At 43.6% G+C, this 22,837-nt stretch overlaps 1 protein-coding gene across 1 annotated transcript; it reads left to right on the top strand.

Moving 5' to 3' along the window:
• On the top strand, positions 1-19,810 carry PNLDC1 (PARN like, ribonuclease domain containing 1). Its single transcript, XM_024195827.2, has 19 exons — positions 1-160; positions 4,101-4,158; positions 4,288-4,361; positions 6,551-6,584; positions 6,739-6,862; positions 8,174-8,262; positions 8,554-8,654; positions 9,489-9,568; positions 10,689-10,826; positions 11,893-11,962; positions 12,291-12,376; positions 13,064-13,119; positions 15,569-15,633; positions 16,091-16,144; positions 16,364-16,406; positions 17,208-17,307; positions 18,227-18,402; positions 18,535-18,633; positions 19,180-19,810. Exons 1-19 carry the CDS (start codon positions 85-87, stop codon positions 19,250-19,252), a joined length of 1,596 nt encoding a protein of 531 aa, XP_024051595.2. The 5' UTR covers positions 1-84; the 3' UTR covers positions 19,253-19,810.
• The last annotated feature ends 3,027 nt before the right edge of the window (positions 19,811-22,837 follow it).

The following is a 22,837-nucleotide window of genomic DNA, read 5'->3' as shown; positions in this document are numbered from 1 at the left end:
GATTCGCTGCTGTTCTTGTCAATCAAGAGGGTGTGCCCGTGAGGCGCTAGTTGCGGCCCAGGAACGCCCTACGAGAGCGCGGGCATGGAGCTGGGGCCCGGGCAGTTCGCGCAGAGCCTGCCCCGCCTGCGGGCGCTGGTCCTGGGCTGCGACTTCCTGGGTGAGCGGCCCCGCCTGGAGCAGGGCGGCGGGACGGAGCCGCCCTCCCACCCTGCCGTTGGGCCGGGGCGCCCCCCGCTGCCTGCGCCCCCTGCAGGAGGGGAGACGTGGGACCTCTCACACCCGCTAGCTCCGGGGCTGTCGCTGGCCTCCCCGCCGGGCTCGCTGCCCAGAGCGAAAGTGGCTGTTGACACTGGGCCTCGGGAGCGAGCGCTCCTGGGGGTGTGAGTCGGGCAGCCCGGTCCGCGCCCTGCGCGCTCTGCACGTGTGACGGGCCAGAGCCGAGAGCCAGGGCAGTGGTTGGAACACCAGAGCCTGGCATCACCTCACCTGCTTACTTGCCTATGGTGCTAAACCGTGTACGGTGCACCCCTGATGAGCTCAGCTGCCAGATCAGGTCTTGACTAATGGATTGGTCTTTCCTGGGTTGTCTTGGCCCCCAGTTGATAAATACTGTCGTCCCCCACCCCGATTTTTCCCAAGCCCTCTTCCATTCAGGGGTGTTGTGTGTTGGAACAATTTGTATAGCGGGTGCTGAGAGCCATTGATGGAAACCACTTCAAGCCAGGGGATGCAGCAGCACCCCTAGTTCCAGCACCCATGCTTCTATTGCCAAATGTGACCAGGGAAACTGGATTTTTCCATTTCCATTGCATACTGCGGAGAGAGGCATAGGCACAAAGTTGGGTCTCTTTGTGCAGTAGGTATCAAGGAAAAAAAAGTGGGTGCTGATGAAGATATGTGTGGTATCCTTCTGAAAGCCTAGAGAGAAACCTCTGAGATGCATCTAGAAAGAGACAGAAGTGCTGTCAGAGAGGAAGTAGAAAAGTACTAAAGCAAAGCTGCCTCTTCTGCCCCTTTATGCATCTAATTTTTTTTTTTCCCCTCTTTGTATTGAAAGGTAGGTAGAGCCAGCTATAATCATGTAGGGAAAGGATTGCACCATGGTAACTAATAAGAATTATTTTTATAAGACTTAAGAATTCTTTTCCCCTTCCATCCCAATTCTAGTGATCTCTGCTATCTCACTTTGCCTCTTCATCATGAATGATTACAACAAGGGATTGGAAAAGGAGTTCAGTCTTAAGCCTTGACTGCAGTATAAAAGATTTACCAGTGTAGCTATGTATCCGAGTTCTTTTACTGGCATCGCTTATTTTGTTCAGATAACTGGTAGAGCAGAGTGTCTCAAGCTTTGCTGCCATAGCTATGTCAGTTAGGAATGTGAAAAAAGTCACACATGGTGAAATAACTTTTGCTGGCATGACATGTCATTTGGAGAGGCAATTTAATGCCTTTAAGAGCACAAGGAGTTCTTTTGCTAGCATAAACTGCATCTCTGCTGCAAGGATTTGCCAGTATAGCTATACTTTATAGTGTAGACTAGCCACCCAAGATGTTTTTTCCAGTTTTCTATTTAACACTTTAATCATCATTAGTGTGTATAGCTGGGGTGGGCAAACTACGGGCTGCAGGCCGGATCCGGCCCATCAGGGCTTTGGATCCAGCACGTGAGATTGCTGCCCCCGTGGTGCCGTGGGCCCCGCGCTGCTCCCGGAAGCGAACGGCACCGTGTCCCTGTGGCCCCGGGAAGGGGGGCAGAGGGCTCTGTGTGCTGCCCTTGCCTGCAGGCGCTGCCCCCCGCAGCTCCCATTGGCCGGGAACGGGGAACCGCGGCCAATGGGAGCTTCAGGGGAGGTACCCGCAGGTGAGGGCAGCGCACGGAGCCCTCTGCCCCCCCTTCCCCAGGGGCCGCAGGGACGTGGTGCCGGAGCAGCATGGAAGCGGGGAGCCTATCCTGGCCCCGGTGCGTGCCACTGCCGCCCCGGTGCGTGCCACTGCCACCCCGGTGCCATTCCAGGTAAGCGGTGCCGGGCCGGAACCTGCACCCCTCCTGCACCCCAAACCCCTGCCCTGAGCCCCCCTCCACTCTGCACCCCTCCTTGCACCCCTGCCCTGAGCCCCCTCCCGCACTTCATACTCCCTCCTGCACTCCAACCCCCTGCCCTGAGCCCCCTCGTACACCCCGCCCCCTCCTCTGCCCCAACCCCTTACCCTGAGCCCCTTCCTGAACACCGCACCCCCTCCCACACCCCACCCTCCCTCCCGCACCCAACCTCCCTGCCCCAGCCCTACATTCATGGCCCTGCATGCAATTTCCCCACCCAGATGTGGCCCTCGGGCTGAAAAGTTTGCCCACCCCTGGTGTATATCGTATCACAGTTAGTGTGCAGTGTCCCAGTAGGAAAAAATGTCATTTGTTTTCTCCCACTCTCTCCACCATTGTCCTTTAAATGTTCTCCTTTTCCCTGATCTGTAAATGAAGCACAAGTTACTTTCCATTTAATAACTGTTAAACAGGAGGTAAGGTTGAGAGGAGAATACATATGTAACTTAAAAGTAAAAAATACAACCTTACAAGGATGTTGTAGTTATCTTATTTTAAAAAAAAGTTCAGAGTTAAGATTAAGCCTCAAATTATTGGCAAGTATGGGAATGTACAACTGAGGCATCCAAACAACTTGTACTCTGTGGTGATGCTTGGGGTGAATGGAGAGACTAGGGCCAGGTCTACACCAAAAAATTTTGCAGGCAGAGCTATGTTGGTCAGAGGGGTGATGAGTTCTGATTTCTGGCCGACATATCTGAGCTGGCATATCTAGCTTAGACAGTTATACCAGCAAAACTGGTATTTTTATAATTCACTGGTATTAAATATTTATGTTGCTGGTGGGGGCTGGTATAAGCTCAGTTCTGCCAGTATAAGCTATGTTAACATTAGGGGTGTGTTGCCAGTATAGTGTACTTGTATAGCTATATCAACAAAGTGCTCCTGGTGTAGACCTAGTCTAGGGCCTGGTCTACACTAACCCCCCAAGTCGAACTAAGGTACGCAACTTCAGCTACGTGAATAACGTAGCTGAAGTCGACATACCTTAGTTCGAACTTACCGTGGTTCAGACGCGGTCCACACGCGGCAGGCAGGCTCCCCGTCGACTCCGCGGTACTCCTCTCGCTGAGCTGGAGTACCGCAGTCGACGGCGAGCACTTCCTGGTTCGACTTATCGCGTCCAGACCAGACGCGATAAGTCGAACCCAGAACTTCGATCCCCAGCCACCGAACTACCGGTAGTGGCTGGGTGTAGACCAGCCCTTTGAGAGCACTTTGTCCATCCATATAACATTTTAACCTCAATTGTAACTATGAACACTAGAGTGCATTACTATTAATTGTCCATTTCTTGTCCCTGGTCTTTGCCTCTGCTGTGCCTTCTCAGATAGACAGTGTGGTTGCAATCTTTCCTGTCAGTGATTGTCACTAGTGATGAATAGTATAGCAAATCATCTAACTAAACTACATCTCACGAGTATGTGAAAGTACAGTTTCAGATTAGGAATGTATACTTTTAATTTATGCAGAGATAAGATTGTCCTATTAATATAGAAAAGACAGAAAAATCTAAAATATGTATGTACTGGTATTTTAAAGTGCTCCCAGAAATAAAGCTTCAGTTTTGGCTGAGAAAGGTAGTGAATGCCAGATGGAGAATGAGCCCAGCTCGTGTTTGCATTGCTGGTCTTGGTGAGCTTGTGTTGGCCACAGTGGTGCTGATTAAACATACTTTTTTTCCTTTGGCTCTAACATGCTATGCTGTCTAATGCAACTATATGTTTTAATGCTACATTCAGGGATGAGTAAACATCAAATGAACTTCCAAATTGTGAAGCACACTCTTTGTTTTGAAGGAGTAATTCCCTACTCAGCTGCTGTCTGGCTGAATAATTCCTGGGTTAAGGGGAGAAGTTGGGGGGGGGATTTAATTTTCTTAGTACCGTGTTGGGAGTTTAGATCACTCCTTTGTCCATTTGTAGTTGGTACAAAAGGCTGGAGAAAGGCAGAGTCACATTTTGGAATCTCTTTTTGTGTTCTGTCTCTACAGGGCTCGATATGGAATTCACAGGTTTACATTCAGTCTTTCCAAAAGGCAAGCAGCCCAGGTAAAGATGTTACATCCAAAATGTTGCCATATGATCTAGTGAGTTAAAATAATGGTAGAAGTTGCGGTGAGAAAGTAAAACAGTACATCATGGGAGTATTTCCCCCCCCCCCCTCTGATCATTTAATAGTCTCTTCGATTCACCTGCTGAGTGGTATCTGAAGGCCAGACGGAGTGTTCAGAAGTTCACAGTCAATCAGCTCGGTGAGATCTTTTGTTCATTGTTGTCAGAAAAGATAAAATTCCACTTCTTCCTAAGTATTTACTAGCATTTCACAAACTAGTTGATTTTGGCTAACCCATAGCATCTATAAAAAGTGACAGTCCTGTGGCACCTTATAGACTAACAGACGTATTGGGGCATAAGTTTTCGTGGGTGAATACCCACTTCGTCAGATGAATGCCACGAAAGCTTATGCCCCAATACGTCTGTTAGTCTATAAGGTGCCACAGGACTCTGTCTGGATCTGTAAAAAGCGACAAACACGGCTACCCCTCTGATACTTGACACATAGCATCTAATCTACTAGAGGATTGTGGGACTTTCTGGGAAGGATAAAGGTTTGCAATTCTGTTTTTGCTTGTCTGCTGTATTTGCACTGGTTGTCCTCCATACTAGATCCCTTTTTATTAAGGAATAAAGTTATCAGCGTGCATACATCTTAAGTAGTTTAATGTCAGACTGGCTATGCAAGAATTTTCAGTCTACTTTATATTGCTGCAAATTTATTTTAAAAAACACTGTTAAGGAATCTGTCATCTTTAAAGAAAAATGTAATGGAAGTCAGTCATTCTCGGTTCTGTTCCAGACTCTGTCATTGACTTGCGGTGTGACTGTAAAGCATGAAATATAACCTTTCTGTGCCTTAATAGTCTCACCTGTAAAATGGAGGTAATACCTAGCTCACATGGTTTTGTGAGGGTTAATGTTAATAAATCACTCAGATTCTCAAATGGAAGGTACTAGAAAATATTATTTTCTCCAAGGTTAGACAAATATGCTGCTTTATAAAGCTTCATTTTGTCCTCTGGCATTTTAGGTTGCTATTGTAGGGGCTTCTCATGAGGACTGAGGTATTCAGTTTGATTTGGGGGAGACAGAAATGAGTGCGTATCAACTTTTGACAATGTCACTAAATAAAGGCCAGCTAGATTATGATCTCTGCATCTGCTTCCTGGGCTGCAGAATGTTTTGAACCAATGTAGGGATGTGAAGGGGAGATTTGAACCTTCCGTGCTGAAGCCCCTGCTGGCTGAAAAGGTAGAGTGTTGTTCTGGAAGAAGCTTCATTTTTTTCCTCATCCATTTACACATCTGTGTAGATTGACCCAGTTAAAGCATGCTTTCACTTTGTAGTATAGGTATGTCTGTCCCTGAAGCATGTTGAAGGTGCCCTGCAAGGGGGAAAATGCACTTGTGCCTTATTTCTTTTATGACACACAGAAATCTTAAGCTTTTTTTTTTTCTTGCTCTCTTTTTAATGTTTTTCTACTTACTTTTTACATTAGAAATTCAGGACTTGTCTAGATTGCCTGTGCTGAAAGACTCTATGATGACTCAAAAATTAGTGAAATTCTGACACCACAAGAGACTGAAAGCTAAGAAAATTAGAAGTACTAAGATATTTAGTGTAATTTTGGTGTAATTTTTTTGGTTAACATCTATTTAACTTCAATGACTAATATTTTGAATTAAGAATGTCTTTACTGTAGATTCAACCACCTTTTCTAGTCACACTGTGAGCTGTTAGTACGCCTCCTCCAAGGCATCTTCATCAATACCAAGGGAAAACAAGAATTGACATTTCTAATATTTCTAATGTTTAAAATCAATAGAGTAGGAGCCTTCCTTTTTAGGGTGTTGGAAGGGGGAGTATGTTTCATAATAAAATTAATTAAAGTTCCAAACGCCATCTTTAAAAATGGTTTGCAGGTGACCTTTAAAGTCTTAGATTATCAGAGCATTTATTGTGGTCTGAGGAGATGAGTGTACTGTTGTAACCAAGTCCCCCAACTACTTTTGTAGAGTAGAAAGACCTGTAAACCTACAGCACAGTTTGTAACTTTGAATAATTTTCCTCTTCTTTTCTATTGCTTAGTCTCTTTTCAGTAAGGGCTGCTTCTTACTGAAGATTAATTTGTCTTCCTATTGAGCCCTAAAATCTTATTTCTGTTTAACTACCTGGGAACCCATGTTCATGCCACCCCTTTGTAACGTGGCAGTGATCTGGAGGTTAGTAAAATTCTAGTGCAGCAGCTTTAGTAAATGACTAAAATGGCATAGCGAGGAGAACTCCTGCATCCGCTATTTAATTTTCACAATATTAGTAAACAAGAAACGGAGGAGATCCAGCTCTAAATACTAAGACTTCAGTTTGTGTTTGTTTCTTTCAGGGTTGTCTATATTTTCAAATGAAAAATCAAACAAGTAAGTAAAAATAACGTATTCTTTCTAAATAAACTCATAGCTGTCTTTTATGACAGAGATAATGCAGTTGAGATTCCATGCTGGAGGTTCTCAGGCTCCTTTGTGCAATCGTTCCTCTTGATCCTGTTTTAGTCCTCTTTCTTTTTCATTGTAGGTATGTTGCACACTCCTATAACTTCTTCCTCTTCCCCACAACATTTGGAGTCATGGACTCTGAATTCTCTTTCCAGGCGTCTAGCATTCAATTCCTGACGCATTACGGTTTTGATTATAATAAGGTATGTTCTCTGTTGTAAGTGACTAGAGCAGAGGAGGCTTGTGTAGTTATGGGGAAGTATTAAGGAAAAATATCCCAAAACTCTGCATTCCTTCTGTAAGCAGAAGCTTGCTACTTTTTCAGTACAGCGGCTGCTTTGAATACTTGGGTTTGTTTTGTTGTGTGTCAGTAGCAATACAGGGCTTTGGACACTGCTGTTCCATGACCAGGAGGCAGTAACCACATCTTTGGCAGTGGTTACTAAACTGAACCCCTAATTAACCCTGTGGACCCTGTACTACTGCTTCACATTGTTGCAGTTGGTCACTGGGCATCTCCTTACTGTTCTGTGACACCAACCTTAGCTGCCACAGGGCACCTCCATGTACTTCCCATCTCCTTATCACCAGAGGGGTAAATGGCTGTCTTTACTGGTATCCCGGCACAGACAGTCTTTGAATAAATGAAGCATATGATAGGTCATATGCTTCCCGTCCTCCCTACTCTCCCATCTCTCACCCAGACTGCAGACCACACTATCCAGGTGTGGTCTGCATGATGGGTGAATATCTCCAGGCCTTATACACTGAAGTAGAGTTTTTGTGTCTGTCAAGTGTCATTTAGTGGACTATTAGATGTGGTCCAGCCTACTCAGTTGCATAGAAGATGTAAGACCCTGTGTAGGAGTGGGAAGCTTGGGTACTCAGATAAGAAAATGGGTTTTTAATTTATCATTATCTGATAATCTCAAAGAAACTTGAACTCTTAGCTAAATAAAACTTTACCTGTCTATGATGTTCCACCATCTCTAAGGTGGAAGACAGTGCCATAAGTATACAGTAGTACTATCCAACAGTTCATAGCAGGGAGTGAAGAAAAGAGTACCCAGTTGAAACGGCTGGAGAATTTAATTAAATCAAATGTAATTAAAGAGCTGGAATTTGTCCTGAAAACCTGGATTAGAATCCTGACACTGAGTACTTTCTTTGTCAGCTCTTAAATAATCACAAATGGTCAGGACTTCAAATTTCATGCACAATCTTTCATAATTCAGTTTTTCCCCTCTCTGTACCTGTGAACCCTTTGGAATCACAAAATAAAACCTTTCCCTTCCTTTGCATATGCATACAAATTGGGTTACTGGGGAAATTTGGACTTTTTTAGAAAATGTTGGGAAGCATTTTGGGAAAGGAATGGGGAAGGCCATCATATTAGAAATGACACAGATTTCACAAATAAATACCAATTTTGAGGGTCCCTATCCTCATATTATTTTTCTAATTTAACACCTGAAAATCCTATGATAAATAAACTCTTTTCCCTCCCTGTTCAGTTTCTGAAAGATGGAATCCCATATATGAATGAGGTACAGGAGAAGAAACTTCAGCAAGGTCTCTTAACTGGAAACTGGAAAGTTCGCAGGTAAAGCTCTTCCAAAACCATTGCTCCTCTAGTGACTTCTGTTAGTGTTTGACCTTCACTTTTCACTCAATTTACATTTTGTAGGAATACTGAAACTGACATAATGTCTCATTGCCATTTCTGTTCCCTTGGGGAATATATGGAGTCCGGTGAACAGTCACAGGATGATGCTGTCGGTTGCTCCACAGAATGACTACAGCAGGAGGGAAGGGGGCCTCCTCTGTAAAGCAGTCTTGCTTGTGACTGCTTTTGCAGTTTTCTCACTTTTTTTCTTTTCTGATCTCATTTCAGCACTTTGGACAAGGATAAAGTGAAAAAGGTGATTGATGATGTGACACGCTGGGTGCCATCAGCAGAAGAGGGAGGCTCTATGGTTCTACATGATATTAGTGGTATGAAATAGGATTCCTTCCTCATTTGTGATTTCTCAGTGGCTGCAGCACCTTTTCTGAATACATGGGGATTGCTGCTTGTTCAGCCCCTTACATAGCTGCCTGTCTTGTAATACTCTTGCTTTTTCACTTTAAAAAAAACATACCCAGCCCACCATTGCTGCTGCCAGGCCTTCTGGCTCTGGTCATAGAATCATAGACTGTTTTAATCTCTGTGCTCTATTGCTCCTTTTTTGTCATTATGATGAGCTCTATTGTGGAAGGGTTTTTTTTCCTGGAGGTTGTTTGGTATCAGTGGCTGTTTCTGGAATTGAGGTGGATTTTCCAGGGCTGGGAGTAATAAGTCTGACAGCTTTCCTCGTTCTAAGGTTTTCTGGCTCCATTTTGTGCCCCTTGCATGGAAATGTACTAAGATATATATTCAAAGGTATTTTTTAAAATAATTTGAAATAGGGATAGGTTTCAGAGTAGCAGCCGTGTTAGTCTGTATCCACAAAAAGAACAGGAGTACTTGTGGCACCTTAGAGACTAACCAATTTATTTGAGCATAAGCTTTCGTGGGCTACAGCTACATCCAAAGAAGTGAGCTGTAGCCCACGAAAGCTTATGCTCAAATAAATTTGTTAGTCTCTAAGGTGCCACAAGTACTCCTGTTCTTTTTGAAATAGGGATGACTCAGATTGTCAGCCCTCTTTTCTGGATTGCCGTATGCCCTAAATATTTAATTTTTATCTTGGTTTCCACACTATTTTATTCTTCCATTGAAAAACATTCTTATTCTACCAAGCAAACTCCTCCCCACCTTTAAGTCTTTCTCTCGGTTTCTGGTCTCAGGTTTTCAGATATTTGAGGTACAGCTGATTCTGAGACAGGCACTTCCAGATGTTTGGACAGAGCCTTTTGGAGACCAGAAGGTAAGTTGGAAATGAAGCCCTTTGGAAGGTAGGACTTCTGTTTAGATATGTGTGTGCCTGTTCTTCCTGCTGTGACTCTGAAATCTTGTTTGTGCTTTAATGGAAAGGTTCCTGGAGGAGGAGGAGGGAGCCTGCAAAGGAACCATGCAAAGGGGCTGAACCAGGTTCCCTTTTCTGGGATCCTATGGGTTGGGAAGTTTTGGCCTCTTTCTCTTTCAATCCCAAAGCCTCCTCTTCCAGAAGGATCGCTCTTAGGCAAAGTCTGAAATGACTCTCAGAATTTCCAGGCTTCTCAAACCCGCTCCCTCATGTATCCACAAAAGCGAACATGTGGTCTTCAGTAGTTGCTTTTTCATTGTTAAACTGCCCCTTCTATTAGCCTTGGAGACTTTCACCCATTCTGTTGCTGGTTTGTTAGAACAGTAATATTACACAGCCTTTCGCATCTAGGTCATCAGCTTTAATCTGGCATGCTGTTTATTGAATAGAAATGAGGGCTATTGGGTGGCCTATTCAGGAAACAAGTGGTCTCAGTCCAGATGCCATATTGCAACTAGCACTCTTATTATTATTCTCAAAGAGAGGCTATAGATGGGACACATTTCCTGAGCTCCCATTTCACACCTAAGTGTGGGCCCTCAGAGTCCTTGTTGATGCACTTTGGTGTGAGGAAACCTGCACTGCTGTTGTCCCCGCGATACCTGTTTTATGGATAGAGGGCGTCTTGTTTCAGTGTTGTCAATGGAATACCTATTACTAGCACTAAGAGCACTTAAATTCCATACCTACCCACTCACATCCTGAAACAGGCAACCTATTTTATGGCCACTATCCTTCTAGCCAAGGACACCTGGAAGTAACTCCCATCAGAGTTAGTTTCATTTATCAACGGGCGATCAATGCTGATGGCCATTCAGTGATGGAAGAGAGACAGTCTTCACTTTCTGCATTGAAGTGCTGTCTCCACAGCCTTGGCAGTCTGAAAATTGAATCTGTTTTCAGCATTAACACCAGGCTACCAGACAAGCTGCTTGTGTGTGTGTGTGTGTGTGTGTGCGTGCGTGTGCGTGCGTGTGCAAGGTTATTTCTCCAGAGGTGTAGTAACTCTCTTTTCTTGCAGGTGATGGTGAAAAAGGTGAGTCCACAGCATCGCTGGCGTCTGGAGAACTCTTCTTATGACTGCTGCCGAAAGGAGCTCGTTCTTCTCTCTGCCCGGGGTTTCACCAACCTCTTCCAGACCCTTATTGAAGCCAAGAAGGTGACGCTAACCATCCCTATTCCCACCTTTGGAATTCTTGGATTGTTACCATAGTAGCAGGGTGGTGGTGGAGTATGCAAGATGTTTTGTATGGAGCTGAGTAAACAGATTCAAAGCAGTGAGTGGCTGCACAGACTGGCTTCATTAACCCCTTCACACTGTCAGTAAAACAAGTTAGTGTTTAAAGTGTAATTTTGGCTAGAAAAATGGCTATTAAACATAGCAGATCTGTTAAGTAAGCAGGTGTGCTTTAAGTGTATTCTGTTAAAACCTTCTTACTTTATTGATCCAAAAATCAGACTTTACTGCGTTGCATTCCTGACACCCTGCGGAGCAAGCCTGCCTGCGGGAGAGTGATCTAGGCTCTGTTCTGACTCGTACATTTCAAACAATTTATAAAAAAATCCCAAAGTTCAGAACTACTAAAACCTGTCGCATTTCAAGGCATAAACCACCATCTGAGAGTTAGTCAGAGACATTCCTGTGGGTAAGTTATTCCACTTTGACATAATTGTGCATTTGCAGAGTCCTCTAAAACATCTGGTGCTGGCCACTGTCAGAGCCAGCACACTGCACCACGTGGACCAATGGCCTGATCAAAAATAGGAATTCCTGTGTTCCTAGCAAAATTGTTGAATAAGATCCAATTTCAAAAACTTTATCCCTGGTGATATATAGGGCAGAAAGACCCCAGCTGGGTGCTCAGATCCCAGAATAAGTTTGTAGATCTGACAACCAAAAAAAAAATCTCTCTGGGCCAGCTGGCCCAGACAGATTTTTAAAGGCTATGGTCTCCCCTTCCACCCTGCTCCCCACCCCCCCCACCAGTTCCTCAGACCTCTTTGAAACAAAATGTCTCCCTCACCCTCAGGTTAGAGAGCATACACAGCTGGGGATCGTATTGGCCTCGCTGTGATACTGTTTTAGGCCTTGCAGCTTTTGAAGAGGCTTGTATGGGTGTTACCCCTGTAGTAAAGAAGTTGGGCTATTGGACAGGTCTCAAGTTGATCACTTGACCTACCTTCTGTAGGAACATGCTGATACTGTTTTATGTCTCTCCCCATAGCCAGTGGTGGGACACAACATGCTCATGGACCTTCTGCATCTTCATGACAAGTTTTACAAGCCCCTCCCAGGTAGCGTAATCTTTAGCAGCATTCAAATGCTGGTGCACCTCTCCCCAAAGCAGCTTTTTCAATCGTTGGGCAGAAATGCAGCACAGCACAGTGATAATCATTTATTCCGCATAGTGTGACTGGGCTGATGCTAGATAACTGCACTGGCTCTCCCATCTCTAGGGCAGGACCTGCTCCCTCCAGAATGATCCCAGCGTGGTTCTCCCATGGGGCATAAGACCAGAAGGAAACTTAAACTTTGTTTACTGCATAGAGTGCCGAGTTTCCTTTTTCTCAGTTCTGTAATATTTTTTTCTGAATGTTTGCTTCTTTATTGTTTTTCTTTCAGAAAGCTATGAGGAGTTTAAAAGGAACATTCACAGCCTGTTTCCTGTCCTCATAGACACCAAGAATGTAACAAAATCAATCTGGAAGGTAAGATATAAGAGTTTGTTTTGGGAAATAAAACTTGCCTCACACTTAAATGGAAAGAAGGTCCTGATCACACTCTGGTTATAGAGCAGGGACCAGTTTTAAATGTTGCACTAAGGCGGTGTTCCCCAAACTTATGACGTAGTGCCTCCCCCACCTGTAGTGTAATCTGTCTGCGCCCGAGCCTGGAACTGTGACTGGGGTCGTGGCTGTAAGCTGTGGCTGTAAGCCAGGGCTTCGGCCGGGGGTGGGGCTGGAGCTGGAGTGGAGCTGGAGACAGAGCATGGCTGGGTGGCACTCCCTCCCCGTCCCCCATAGGCGCTGGCCTAAGCCCCCTCCCGTGCTCCCGCCGAACGTTCCTCCGTGCCCTCAGTGGGGGGCACCCCACAATTTGGGGACTAATGCACGAAGGCATCTTGCTTCCCTGATGGAAAAGCTCTGGAAATTATCCTATCTCTTCATTACCACCTTTAAATCCTCTTTCCCCCGGAGGTGTACTACCTCTTCTACCAAGAAGGTGGGCCAGCAGCCTTTTCCCTTCTGTAGTGGTGATTGGTGGTGCCTGCACTGTTTCTATCACACAGCACTTTTTAGATGGTCTGGCTATTTTGGTTTGTTTTCTGATCTTGTGGTTCCTTTCCTCCAAAATACCACAGCACATCAGAAATGTCTTGCCTTGTTTTCTTACAGGAATTTCAGTTTCCTCGAGCATCTAACCTTCTAGAAGTTTATGAAATCCTGTGCAGGTGAGTATTGAATTCTGGGGATTTGAGCCCTACCAGCTGGTCCATGAATCATCTTGGGAAGGGTATTTCAAAAGTCAGTCGTGCAATATTTTTATACTTTTTTTTTATTTTCTTTCCTGCTGCACTGTGGGTTGAGATTGTTCAACCAGTTTCCCTCCTTTCTAATCTGGCTTTAACATCAGAGGAAGAAGTTTTACCTATAGACCTTACAAATTAATTGTCAGTACATAGTTTAAAATTCCTCCTTTTGAATTATTCAGCCAGTATTAAATTAGGATGGAAACTGGCTTTCATACTGATGTAGAAATATATATAGCAAACTAGGTTGTATGCTGATTTCTAGAGGATAGGATTGCTTAGAGGATTGATAACGGGCTCTGAAACTTTCTACCATTATTTCTCTGATTTTGAATTTGGGCTAGGGCTGGGATTGGCAGTAACTTAATACTATCTCACTGCTGCATAGGGTCTTAAGTGGAATGAGTTTGTAATCTCAGGGCAGGTCTACACTATGGGGGAAAGTTGATCTAAGCTACGCAATTTGAGTTACGTTAGTAACATAATTGAAGTCGATGTAGCTTAAATCTACTTACCACAGGGTCCACACTACACTATGTCAACGGGAGATGCTCTCCCGTTGACTCCCCTTCCTCTTCTCATTCGGGTAGAGTACCATAGTCGACAGGAGAGTGATCTGCGGTCGATTTAGCATGTCTTCACTAGACCTGCTAAATCGAGCCCCGGTGGATCGGTCGTCGATACACCGGTAAGTGGAGACAAGCCCTAAGCCTACTTTAGTGAACAGGTGTCCACATTACCCATTCTGCTAACAAGAGTGCCATTTGTAAAGTGTAAGGACTGGACACTATAATACTACTCATCTATAGATGTGTTCCTTCCACAGACAAAACACCATGCCAGGATGCCATGCCATGATGAGAGCCTTATGTTGCTACTGTTTGTGCTGGATCTGCTCTGTGGATAAATAGAGTATATGAGTGCTCTCAAGCAGCCACCTTTTATAATACTAACCTTACTAACTTCTCTTCCTAAGGCATTCTGCTTTTTCGTAGTCTTTTCAAACTGTGGATGCCCAGAATTGTTGGCAAGTTTTCTCTTGTTCTGGGCGCCTTCAAGAATCCTAACTTTTACCCTCTTTATTACCTTCTCCAAAAGCCCTGCATCAAAACAGCCTTCCCTCCAGAGCCAGTCAGTCAGCACCTCTCCTTGGAGTAGTCTGTTTTTACTGATCCTTATTCACACTTTTGTATGCAAGTAAAACACTCTGCTGCACTTGAACACATTCTGGGTAGGGTATACAATATCAGCAGATACAGAGTGCAGCATGTGGGAATTTGTTTCCAGTAAGGAGAGCATTCACACGTATGCAGCTGCAAGGGTCCCTATTTGCCGCTACGGTCACTGATGTAAGGGAAGCCATTCAAGGCAGTGTGATTGGCTTGGGATAGGGACTGCTATTTTTTTTTTAATAGTTCAAAACAGGAGAATTCTATTGGCCAAACTCATGTTCTCCTTGCACAGTCAGATGTTAAAGGATCTTTTTCACAACCGGAATAGGATTCTCTATGCTGCCTTCTGATGTCTCCCCTGAATATAACCGTCTTTACCAAACATGAGTTACAGTATTGGGGGCATGGAGTGAGGGAGGGAACTTCGAACTAGCCTGTTTTTAGATCTCTGTGGAAGTCTTGTCTGTTGGACCAGTGTGTGGAGTGCGGGCATCCACACAGCCAAATGGGCAGGGAAAACAACCAACCTTCAAAGTCTGAAGCAGCAGTAGTTTTAGTTGAGATTATAATCCCTTCTGATTTTTTTTTTTTTGTAATCTATGGCCTGGGACAAGGATATGTAAATTGGGAGAGTGGGGAGGTGTGCAGAAAGCCTTCAGGATACTTGAATCTAGAAGAGGCAGTCACAAGCACAAATCTACTTCAGGTGTATTGTGCAGGGTAGAAGGCTCCTACATTTGTGAACTCCATATACTTTGTTTCCATGCCACAAACTTGCCTGGCTCCTAATCTCTGTGGGTGGATTTATGCAGATCCCTCTGACACAAATTGGTACTTCTGGACTATTCCACGTGCTGCCCCCCCCCTTCCTCTTTTTTCCTCCCAAATATCAGTCAAGAGCTAAGAATTGAAACCTCTGGGGTAAGTTTTCAAAGTAGCGTGCAGGGTTTTGAGCCATATGACTTCCTTTGTTGGTGAAAAATAGAGAGTTAAATTGTTGCTTGCACTGCTGTTGTAATGTATGACTTTATTCCTTAATGGTAGAGAAATTTCTTTTAAGAAATCTCTTTAGCAGTTGTGTTAAAAATGGAAAGCCATAGAGATTACTCTGACAGGGCAAGAGCGTTTGCTGAAAATTTCCCCCCACACTTAGGCATAGGGGAAGAATGAAAATTTACACTTGACATTTTCTCCAACAGTGACCTAAATCCCACCAACCCCACATGTCCGGTGATTGCCCATGCAAGTGACTGTTCAAAATATGGTATGTTCTGTGCAATGAAGCAAATTTTCATTTCTGTATAAAGATTCTTTGTTTTATTCCATGGGAATCCTAATGCAAGGCAGAAATGAAGCTGTAAGTAGCATAATGAACATGTGCAGGGGAACCTGTCCATTCACACCTTTAACGCCAATCCCGACCTTTTATAAATGCAAGTTTGCGCTAATAAACCTTTAAATGTGATGCCATCTTTTCTTCAGCCACTGGTCTAACTGTTGCCTCCTTGGTAGTGTCATTTTGAAAGCTCCTGAGGAGCAGCAGAGACTGCAGGGGTATAGGGATTCTGTGACGGGGGTTAGAAATAGTAAGAAGTGCAAAGTTGAGAGAGGAAAACTGTGGATAATCTGATGCTTTCTGAGAGATGAATTATTTGACCCAAAGTAATTTGCACAGTGTTCTAGAGATGTTTTAATTTATTTTCCATTTTTTGGACTCTTAGCTGACAAGAAATCTCCCCATGAGGCGGCCTATGATGCATTTCTCTGTGGATCAGGTAAAACCTGACATTTCTTAAAGGTTTAACTGTTAGAATTCAGGAATTGCTTTCCTTCCACTGTAACCGTCTTCATTCAATAGTAGGTAATACAGGTACTTGTTACTTAACGATAAACTGCCAAATTATCCATATATATAATTCTTTAGAATTGAACATTTGCTTAGCTTTTGCTTCTGCACTCTTGTAATGTCACCTCTTCATTATTCCTCCTTTTAGTTCTTTTGAAATTAGCTCACTTGCTTCTAGGCAGAATGCCATGGTGAGTGGTGTTTATGAACTTCTTTGCCTTGGAAATTACCTTGCATTCATAGCTCTTTTAGAAAATAGCTGTCAGTTTGTGATTTTCCATTCAACAACTTTGTCCAGTTTTTGAATAAAACATTATTCAAAATGCCACTACTCCAAGTAATTAGCTTGTTATTTTATAAAGCTGCAAGTTAAAGTTTTTGTCTCGAGGCTGAAACCTTGTTTAAAAAATAATCTTGAGGGGTTTAATGGCCTGAGAAGCTGGTAATGAAATTGTGCATCCTTCCTTCTTTTGGTCATTGTTTCAAATCCAGCTCAGGCTCGTAGTGACCAAATGGTCCTACCATCTGACAGCTATGGGGAAATGAACTGATGGCTTCAGTCAAGTTTCTAGTGAATGTTTGTCCCCTTCCCACTGTTTGGTACACTTGTTGGTTTCTGTTGAGAATAACAAGCGTGTTAAATGGGTGTTGAAACAGCACTATCCTTGCACCAGTAGATGTGGTCTTTCCCTCTGTTATGATTGAGGTACACGGGCAGGGGGGTTCTGGGGAAGCTTGATCTGCCTTGTATGTGCTGTATCTGTTCTGTACACAGAGGAGTTCACACTGCAAGGCTGTTAATCTGTTTCCTTTTACCAACACTATATTCACCATCTAAATAAATAAATCCTTCGTACTTCCCCTGCTCCTGTTCCCTTAAAGGTCTGCTGTAGCTAGGAGTTCTCTAAAGCTGTAGTACTGTGCCGTTTCCCTATAGAGTAGATCACTGAATTTTTTTTTTTTTTTTTTTTAAATTTTTTTTTCCAACATAGTGACACGCTGGAGACTGGTCCCTCTTTCTCTCAGTATCTCAATGCATTAACCAAGTACCTGAACCAGGTGAATCTGATCCGAGCTGGCGTTTCAACAATCGTGAGTTTAAAGTGCATTATGTTTACCCTTATTGTATCTGAATCCCCAGATGCACAAACTAGTAGGCTATCTGCTCGCTCACATGAGTGAAAGAAAATGCCAGCTGGTGTCTGGATCTTCATCTGCGGGTGACTTCTCAGTGTCAGTCCAAATAGCATTTAAAAAAAACAATTGTGCTGAATTTTTACCCATTTATATTCATTTTGTCACCTGTTACAAATGGGCTGGGGCCTTGTCTACACCACCGCTGAAGTCGAAGTAAGTTACATTGCTCCGAGGTATAAAAAAACTACACCCCGCCACCCCCAACTGATGTAATTTACATTGACTTAATGTGGTGTCTACACCTTGCTATGTCGGCGGGAGATGCTCTCCTCTTGACATAGCTTCCGCCTCTCGTTGAGGTGGAAGAATTACAGTGACGGGAGAGCGCTCTCCCATCGACTTACTGCATCTTCACCAGACCTGCTAAATTGACACCACTGCATCGACAGCAGCAGCACTGATTTAGCGCTGTAATAAAGACAAGCCCATAGTCTTTTAACTGCAGCCAAGATACCTCTTTCCCCCATTTCAGCACCTATCACGATATGGAAATACAGGGAGCACTCAAAGGTACTCATCTGTATTAAGATATCCCTACTTCCAGGCTTCTGATTCCTACAGTTTGTTGTTGCCTTGGATTTTTATTTTCACATGCATTCTGGTGACTTAAGTTTTGCTCTCATGGTTCATGCCCACAAGAGCCCAAAGATGGAAAAATACTTTCTTGTATTGTACAGGTGGGTATTGCTTAGGCACTAGGTCACTTTTTGCCTGTTGTGTTTAATGATCTTAAATACCACTTTTAGTATTTCCACAGTCAAATGTGGATTAAATTTGAGAGTCTCTGGCTTAATTTCACTTCTTCTTTTTCCAGAATTTCTCTGGCACAGATGTCCCTAGCCAACGTCCACCTCTACTGATTGCCAGTGTTCGGGGATGGCCTGGGGTGGATGAAGAACAGATCTATCAAAAGTTAAAAGCTCTGTGCAAGTTTGATGTCAGACGACTGACCGAGAACCAATTTCTGTTGCTCTCCAATAAATTTAAGGAGTAAGTGATCAAAATTCTAATTCTTCACCCTATCATCCTCTTGCTCCAGTCCTGCTGACTTTTAGTTAAGGGGATGCAATAAGAGCTGCATGCAAGATGTATTTAACGTAACGCAATTATGATCTATTTTAGTGTCAGGGTTGTTCTGCGAGATTATAAAGCTCACCCCAATCTGCGGATTTCACTCTATCGCCACTGGAGACACTCACCACAAGTGAACTGCTTGCTACAGTAAGTGATGATGCTCTCATGTGCCTTCTGCTGTGAGTCAGGAATAATATTCCCTCCTGAACTAGCTTGCCCTGCACCTTTGTATGAGAAACAGTTAATTACTCTTAAATAATGTTGCACTGTAGATCCATCATGAAAACACGTAATTCAGAAGCAGGCTTTATGCGGTGGTTTAGAATGGTCACACTGTAAATGATCTTCCACCTCTGGGTTCTAATCTTGACTTGGATCACCAAGGAAATGTTTTCTTGTGGCCATCACCAAACCACCATGCTGTTATAATTGACAGATGCTGATCTCTGAGGCCCAGTAGTGGAATACCAAGTGTGGGGAAGGGTAAAGCTGTGTTGAAAGTTCAATTCTGGAATATCGGGGGCAATTACAGGTTAAAATTCCTATGTTTTGTTAATCCAGTGATATAGTGGTGCAGATGGAGGGAGACTATTAGCTCTGACCCAGCTCAGGGAGGAGTCTCACTTTCATAATCACCCAATTAATCCCAAATGTAAATAGCTTAATAACATTTTAACTTTCTTCCCCTTGCAGAATTTGTGGGATTGTGGCATCATGGTCTCTTCTGGCCTTTTTGTTTGGAGGATCTCCATGGTATGCCATGTAAAAGATTATCTTCTGGAAAAATCTCAGGGACATCTTTCCGATCTATGTGCTTTTCACCAGGATGCCTGTTGTGGTTTTTTTTTTTCTTACACTGTTAACGTAGTGATGGTCAGTAAAAGGCATTTAACATTGATTTTTTTTGTTTGCCTTCAATCACAAAAAAAAATCTGTGTTTAAGGAGACTGTCAGGTTTTAGGAATCAAATCTGAAGGGGAAAATCCTCCTGTTTTTTAAAATATATTTATTAAAGAAGTACTACTGTACCTCTTCTTCAGGTGCAAGTGGACCAGAGAATCCACTGTTTTGATGGGACTTTTATCTTGTTCCCTGTTTATTCTTCAGCAACATTAATAAACAGTTCGATTGCAAGTATTGTGTTGCCGTTAAAGGCTGGTGTACACAGGCTCATATTATGTTTTTTGGAAATTGTTAAATAGAAGGAGCTACTTTAACTTTAATTCCATCCCAACCAAGGGAAAGGGGGTTATTGCTATTTGCCACATGGAACAGGATAACACTGATGGAGAAATAATTCTGCAGGCTCCTGAAAGGTTTTCAAAGACAATAAAATAAATGTCAGGTGACTTCTGTGTGTATTTTTAAGCACATGTTGGCAAGAGAGTGCCTTGACAGTAACATGTGCTACGCTAATCGGTTTTTCTGATATGGATGAGTGAGTGGGATTCAGTCCAATGACTGCTGCCCTCTACTCTGAAATTTGGTAAGCCCAACAATCGTGTAAGTCTTTCGAAGGAAAACAGGCTTTACTTCTGGCCTTGGTGCCTGTGTGCCATAATGAGCGTTTCTCAGGGACTGGGGATACTGTTCATCGCAGAGAGACCAGCTTCAGGGTTTCCTTGTCTCTTGGCACAAAACTCAACCTAAACTTGATTGGGAATTCTTGGGTCCAAATCTAACCCACTCCTCCATGGGTGTGGAAGGTCCTCAGACACAAAGAAGAGTTTGTTTCTGCTGTGGAAAGTTGAAGCTGAATATGGGAAGGACTCAGCTCCGTGGGGCTCCCTCCAGCGTAAGTGGGGTGGGATACAGGAGCAATGGGGGTTGGGTATCCATTGCCTAGATCCTTCCATCCATGCCTCCCCTCTGCAGGGTCAGAAGAGCACTATGTGGTCTGCTGCAGTAGGCTCTTGGGGGCAGTTCTGCAACTGGCCTGGAGGGAAGAATTCTTCAACAAGCCAAGCACCAAGCCAGGCTCAGAGCTTCCTGTTTGAGCATAAGAACAAACTCCAAAGGCGAAGATAGAAGTGGGAAGTATGTTAACATATGGGGGTCTTTGGAAGACACTGGTTGAATGGTTTATTAACTTATGGGTGAAAATATTCAAATCCTTCAACTAACTCCATAAAAACACACCAGGCTCCAGTGACTGAAGACATGTAGGTGCGGTATTTCTAGAAGATTACACTGTCAGTGGTGTCTGTGTGCTGAAGTGAAAAGTACACTCCCCCCTTCTATTTAGTGCAGACCTTCTCTTTCCTAGAACCGCCTCATGTCCAGAACAAACCTATAAATCGGTAGAGTCAAACCATGATTGCCTTCATCAGTTCCAAGGCTGCTCAGCAGTTATGCTGTAAATACAGGCCCCATACAGTATGCTATGACCAACACTTAAGTGAGTCCAAGGAAGCCATTGAGAAGAACTGGTTCCATAATAAGAGCAGTTTATACTAGAACAGGGTTTAAAAACAGATGCATAACAATATTCAGGTTACTGTGGGCATAAATATCAAGTGCTGTTTGCTTGCAAGCTAAATTGCATGGGTTTTCAACCCCTTTACTATTGGTGTTGTGAAGAGACATACTGTATTTTCAGACATGGTTTCTAAGCTCTGTACAATATACTGCTGGCAGTCTTTTCTTATTTCTTAGGTTAGTGCTCTCATCAAGCCATTAATTTGCTTTTTGTGACACCTTAGCAGCTGAGGTTGACTGGTGGTGGTCCTTTATGTGCCACTGTTGGTAAATTAGTATTTATTATTTCTGTCACAGTGGAGCCCATTGTGCTAGGTGCTCTACAAAGCAATAAAACAGTCCACCCAAGAAAGTTCACAATTAGTTGTAGAGCTCTACCAAGTACACAGGAGTGCACTGAAGATGGTTTTAGCCACATAGAAGTGGTACTTTAGGTAGCAGTGAAGTAATTAAGCTGCTGCTACTTTTGTAAACCTTTCTTCAGTTTTAGAGCTTTTATACTTACAGCTTCATTAATCATGTTTCTCCTTTTGTCAGTTATGTAATCTGACTCTTTATTGGCTTGAGAACTTGTTTTCTTATAAATACAAAGAACAGAATGTTTAATCTGGGGGCAGAGTGGCTTGAACTAGCTACTTCTACACACAAGAGAGCACATGGGCAAAAATTCCAGTTCAGGTTTTTCTATGCCAGTATGCATTCCAAGTAAACGAACAGCTTAACTGAGCCTCTTCCTGTCAGTAAACAGCACAGATCTCATAAGCAAACGCTGTGTGTGATAGTCAGGTCTGGACCTTTTGTTACCTTCCAGCAGACTCTGGCTATTCACTATCTGTGCTCAGCTCTGGCAGTTATAAAACAGTGGAGATATTCCAATCCCATCTCCCACTTGCTGTTTTGCTTCTGACTTGTGACATAAGAGCTTCTGAAAGAGAGCGTGGAGATGTTGCTTGAACATCTGTCTGTGGCAGCTCTCAAAAGATAAATATGGAAATTATGTAATAAGAGAGTTCAAACTCATAATCCAGCACCCAGAGGGTATTGCCTAAAGCAAATACCATCACATCTGCAGCTGTAAGGGCTACATAGAGCTTTGAGTGAGGTACACATGTGCTTTGCTTGATCTGCCTACACAGCATCAAATTACATGGCCATAAATGTAACAAAATCCACCAGATATAGGATGTTCATAAAGATTACCACTCTGACATTGTGTCTCAGCCCTCTGTAAACTCCTGCGCCCCCATCCCTATTTCCTCAGCGTCCCTTTCACTGTAGAATGCATGTTCCGTTCCTGTCAGCGAAGAGGACAGGGCCCACATCAAAACACAAAAGATGGACTGTTTTGGGTGGAGGTGCCTAAACTGTGCTTGGACAAGCAGTGACATGGCCCTCTCCCCCTTAATAGCTGGCATAAAAAAGAGGCTGGCATTGTTTCCCAAGCTGTAGGTCACACTTACTATGACTGCCACTCAGTGAGGGAAAAACAATTCATTAGAAGGCATGTTTGACAGAAGAGTCAGGAGTGCATCACCAACAGAACACAGGAGATGTGCAACAGCCAGGTTCAGCATGCGAATGCTGAGGGGGTCCGGTTGAGTGTGAAGGCAGAAGAACCAGAGGGCAATTCCACTTGCAACAGCATCCAAAATGGAGCAGATGAGAACGAGCCAAAGCCAGAAGGGTGTAGGTGCAGCTCCCTCCATTATGGAGATGCTCGCCAGTGTCCAATAATCTGAATAATCTCTGGGTGTTTCAGTGATAGGAGGCATTAATATTTCTCTTGTTCCTCCTGCAACATTCCTTTGGTAATTATTAGGGCTGTCGATTAATCGCAGTTAAGTCACGCAAGTAACTAAAAAAATCATGATTA

Source organism: Terrapene carolina, unplaced genomic scaffold (genome assembly GCF_002925995.2).
Source record: "Terrapene carolina triunguis isolate 2854851 unplaced genomic scaffold, T_m_triunguis-2.0 Scaffold85, whole genome shotgun sequence".
NCBI classification, from domain to species: domain Eukaryota; kingdom Metazoa; phylum Chordata; order Testudines; family Emydidae; genus Terrapene; species Terrapene triunguis.
This window is presented reverse-complemented; position numbering and strand designations above follow the sequence as displayed.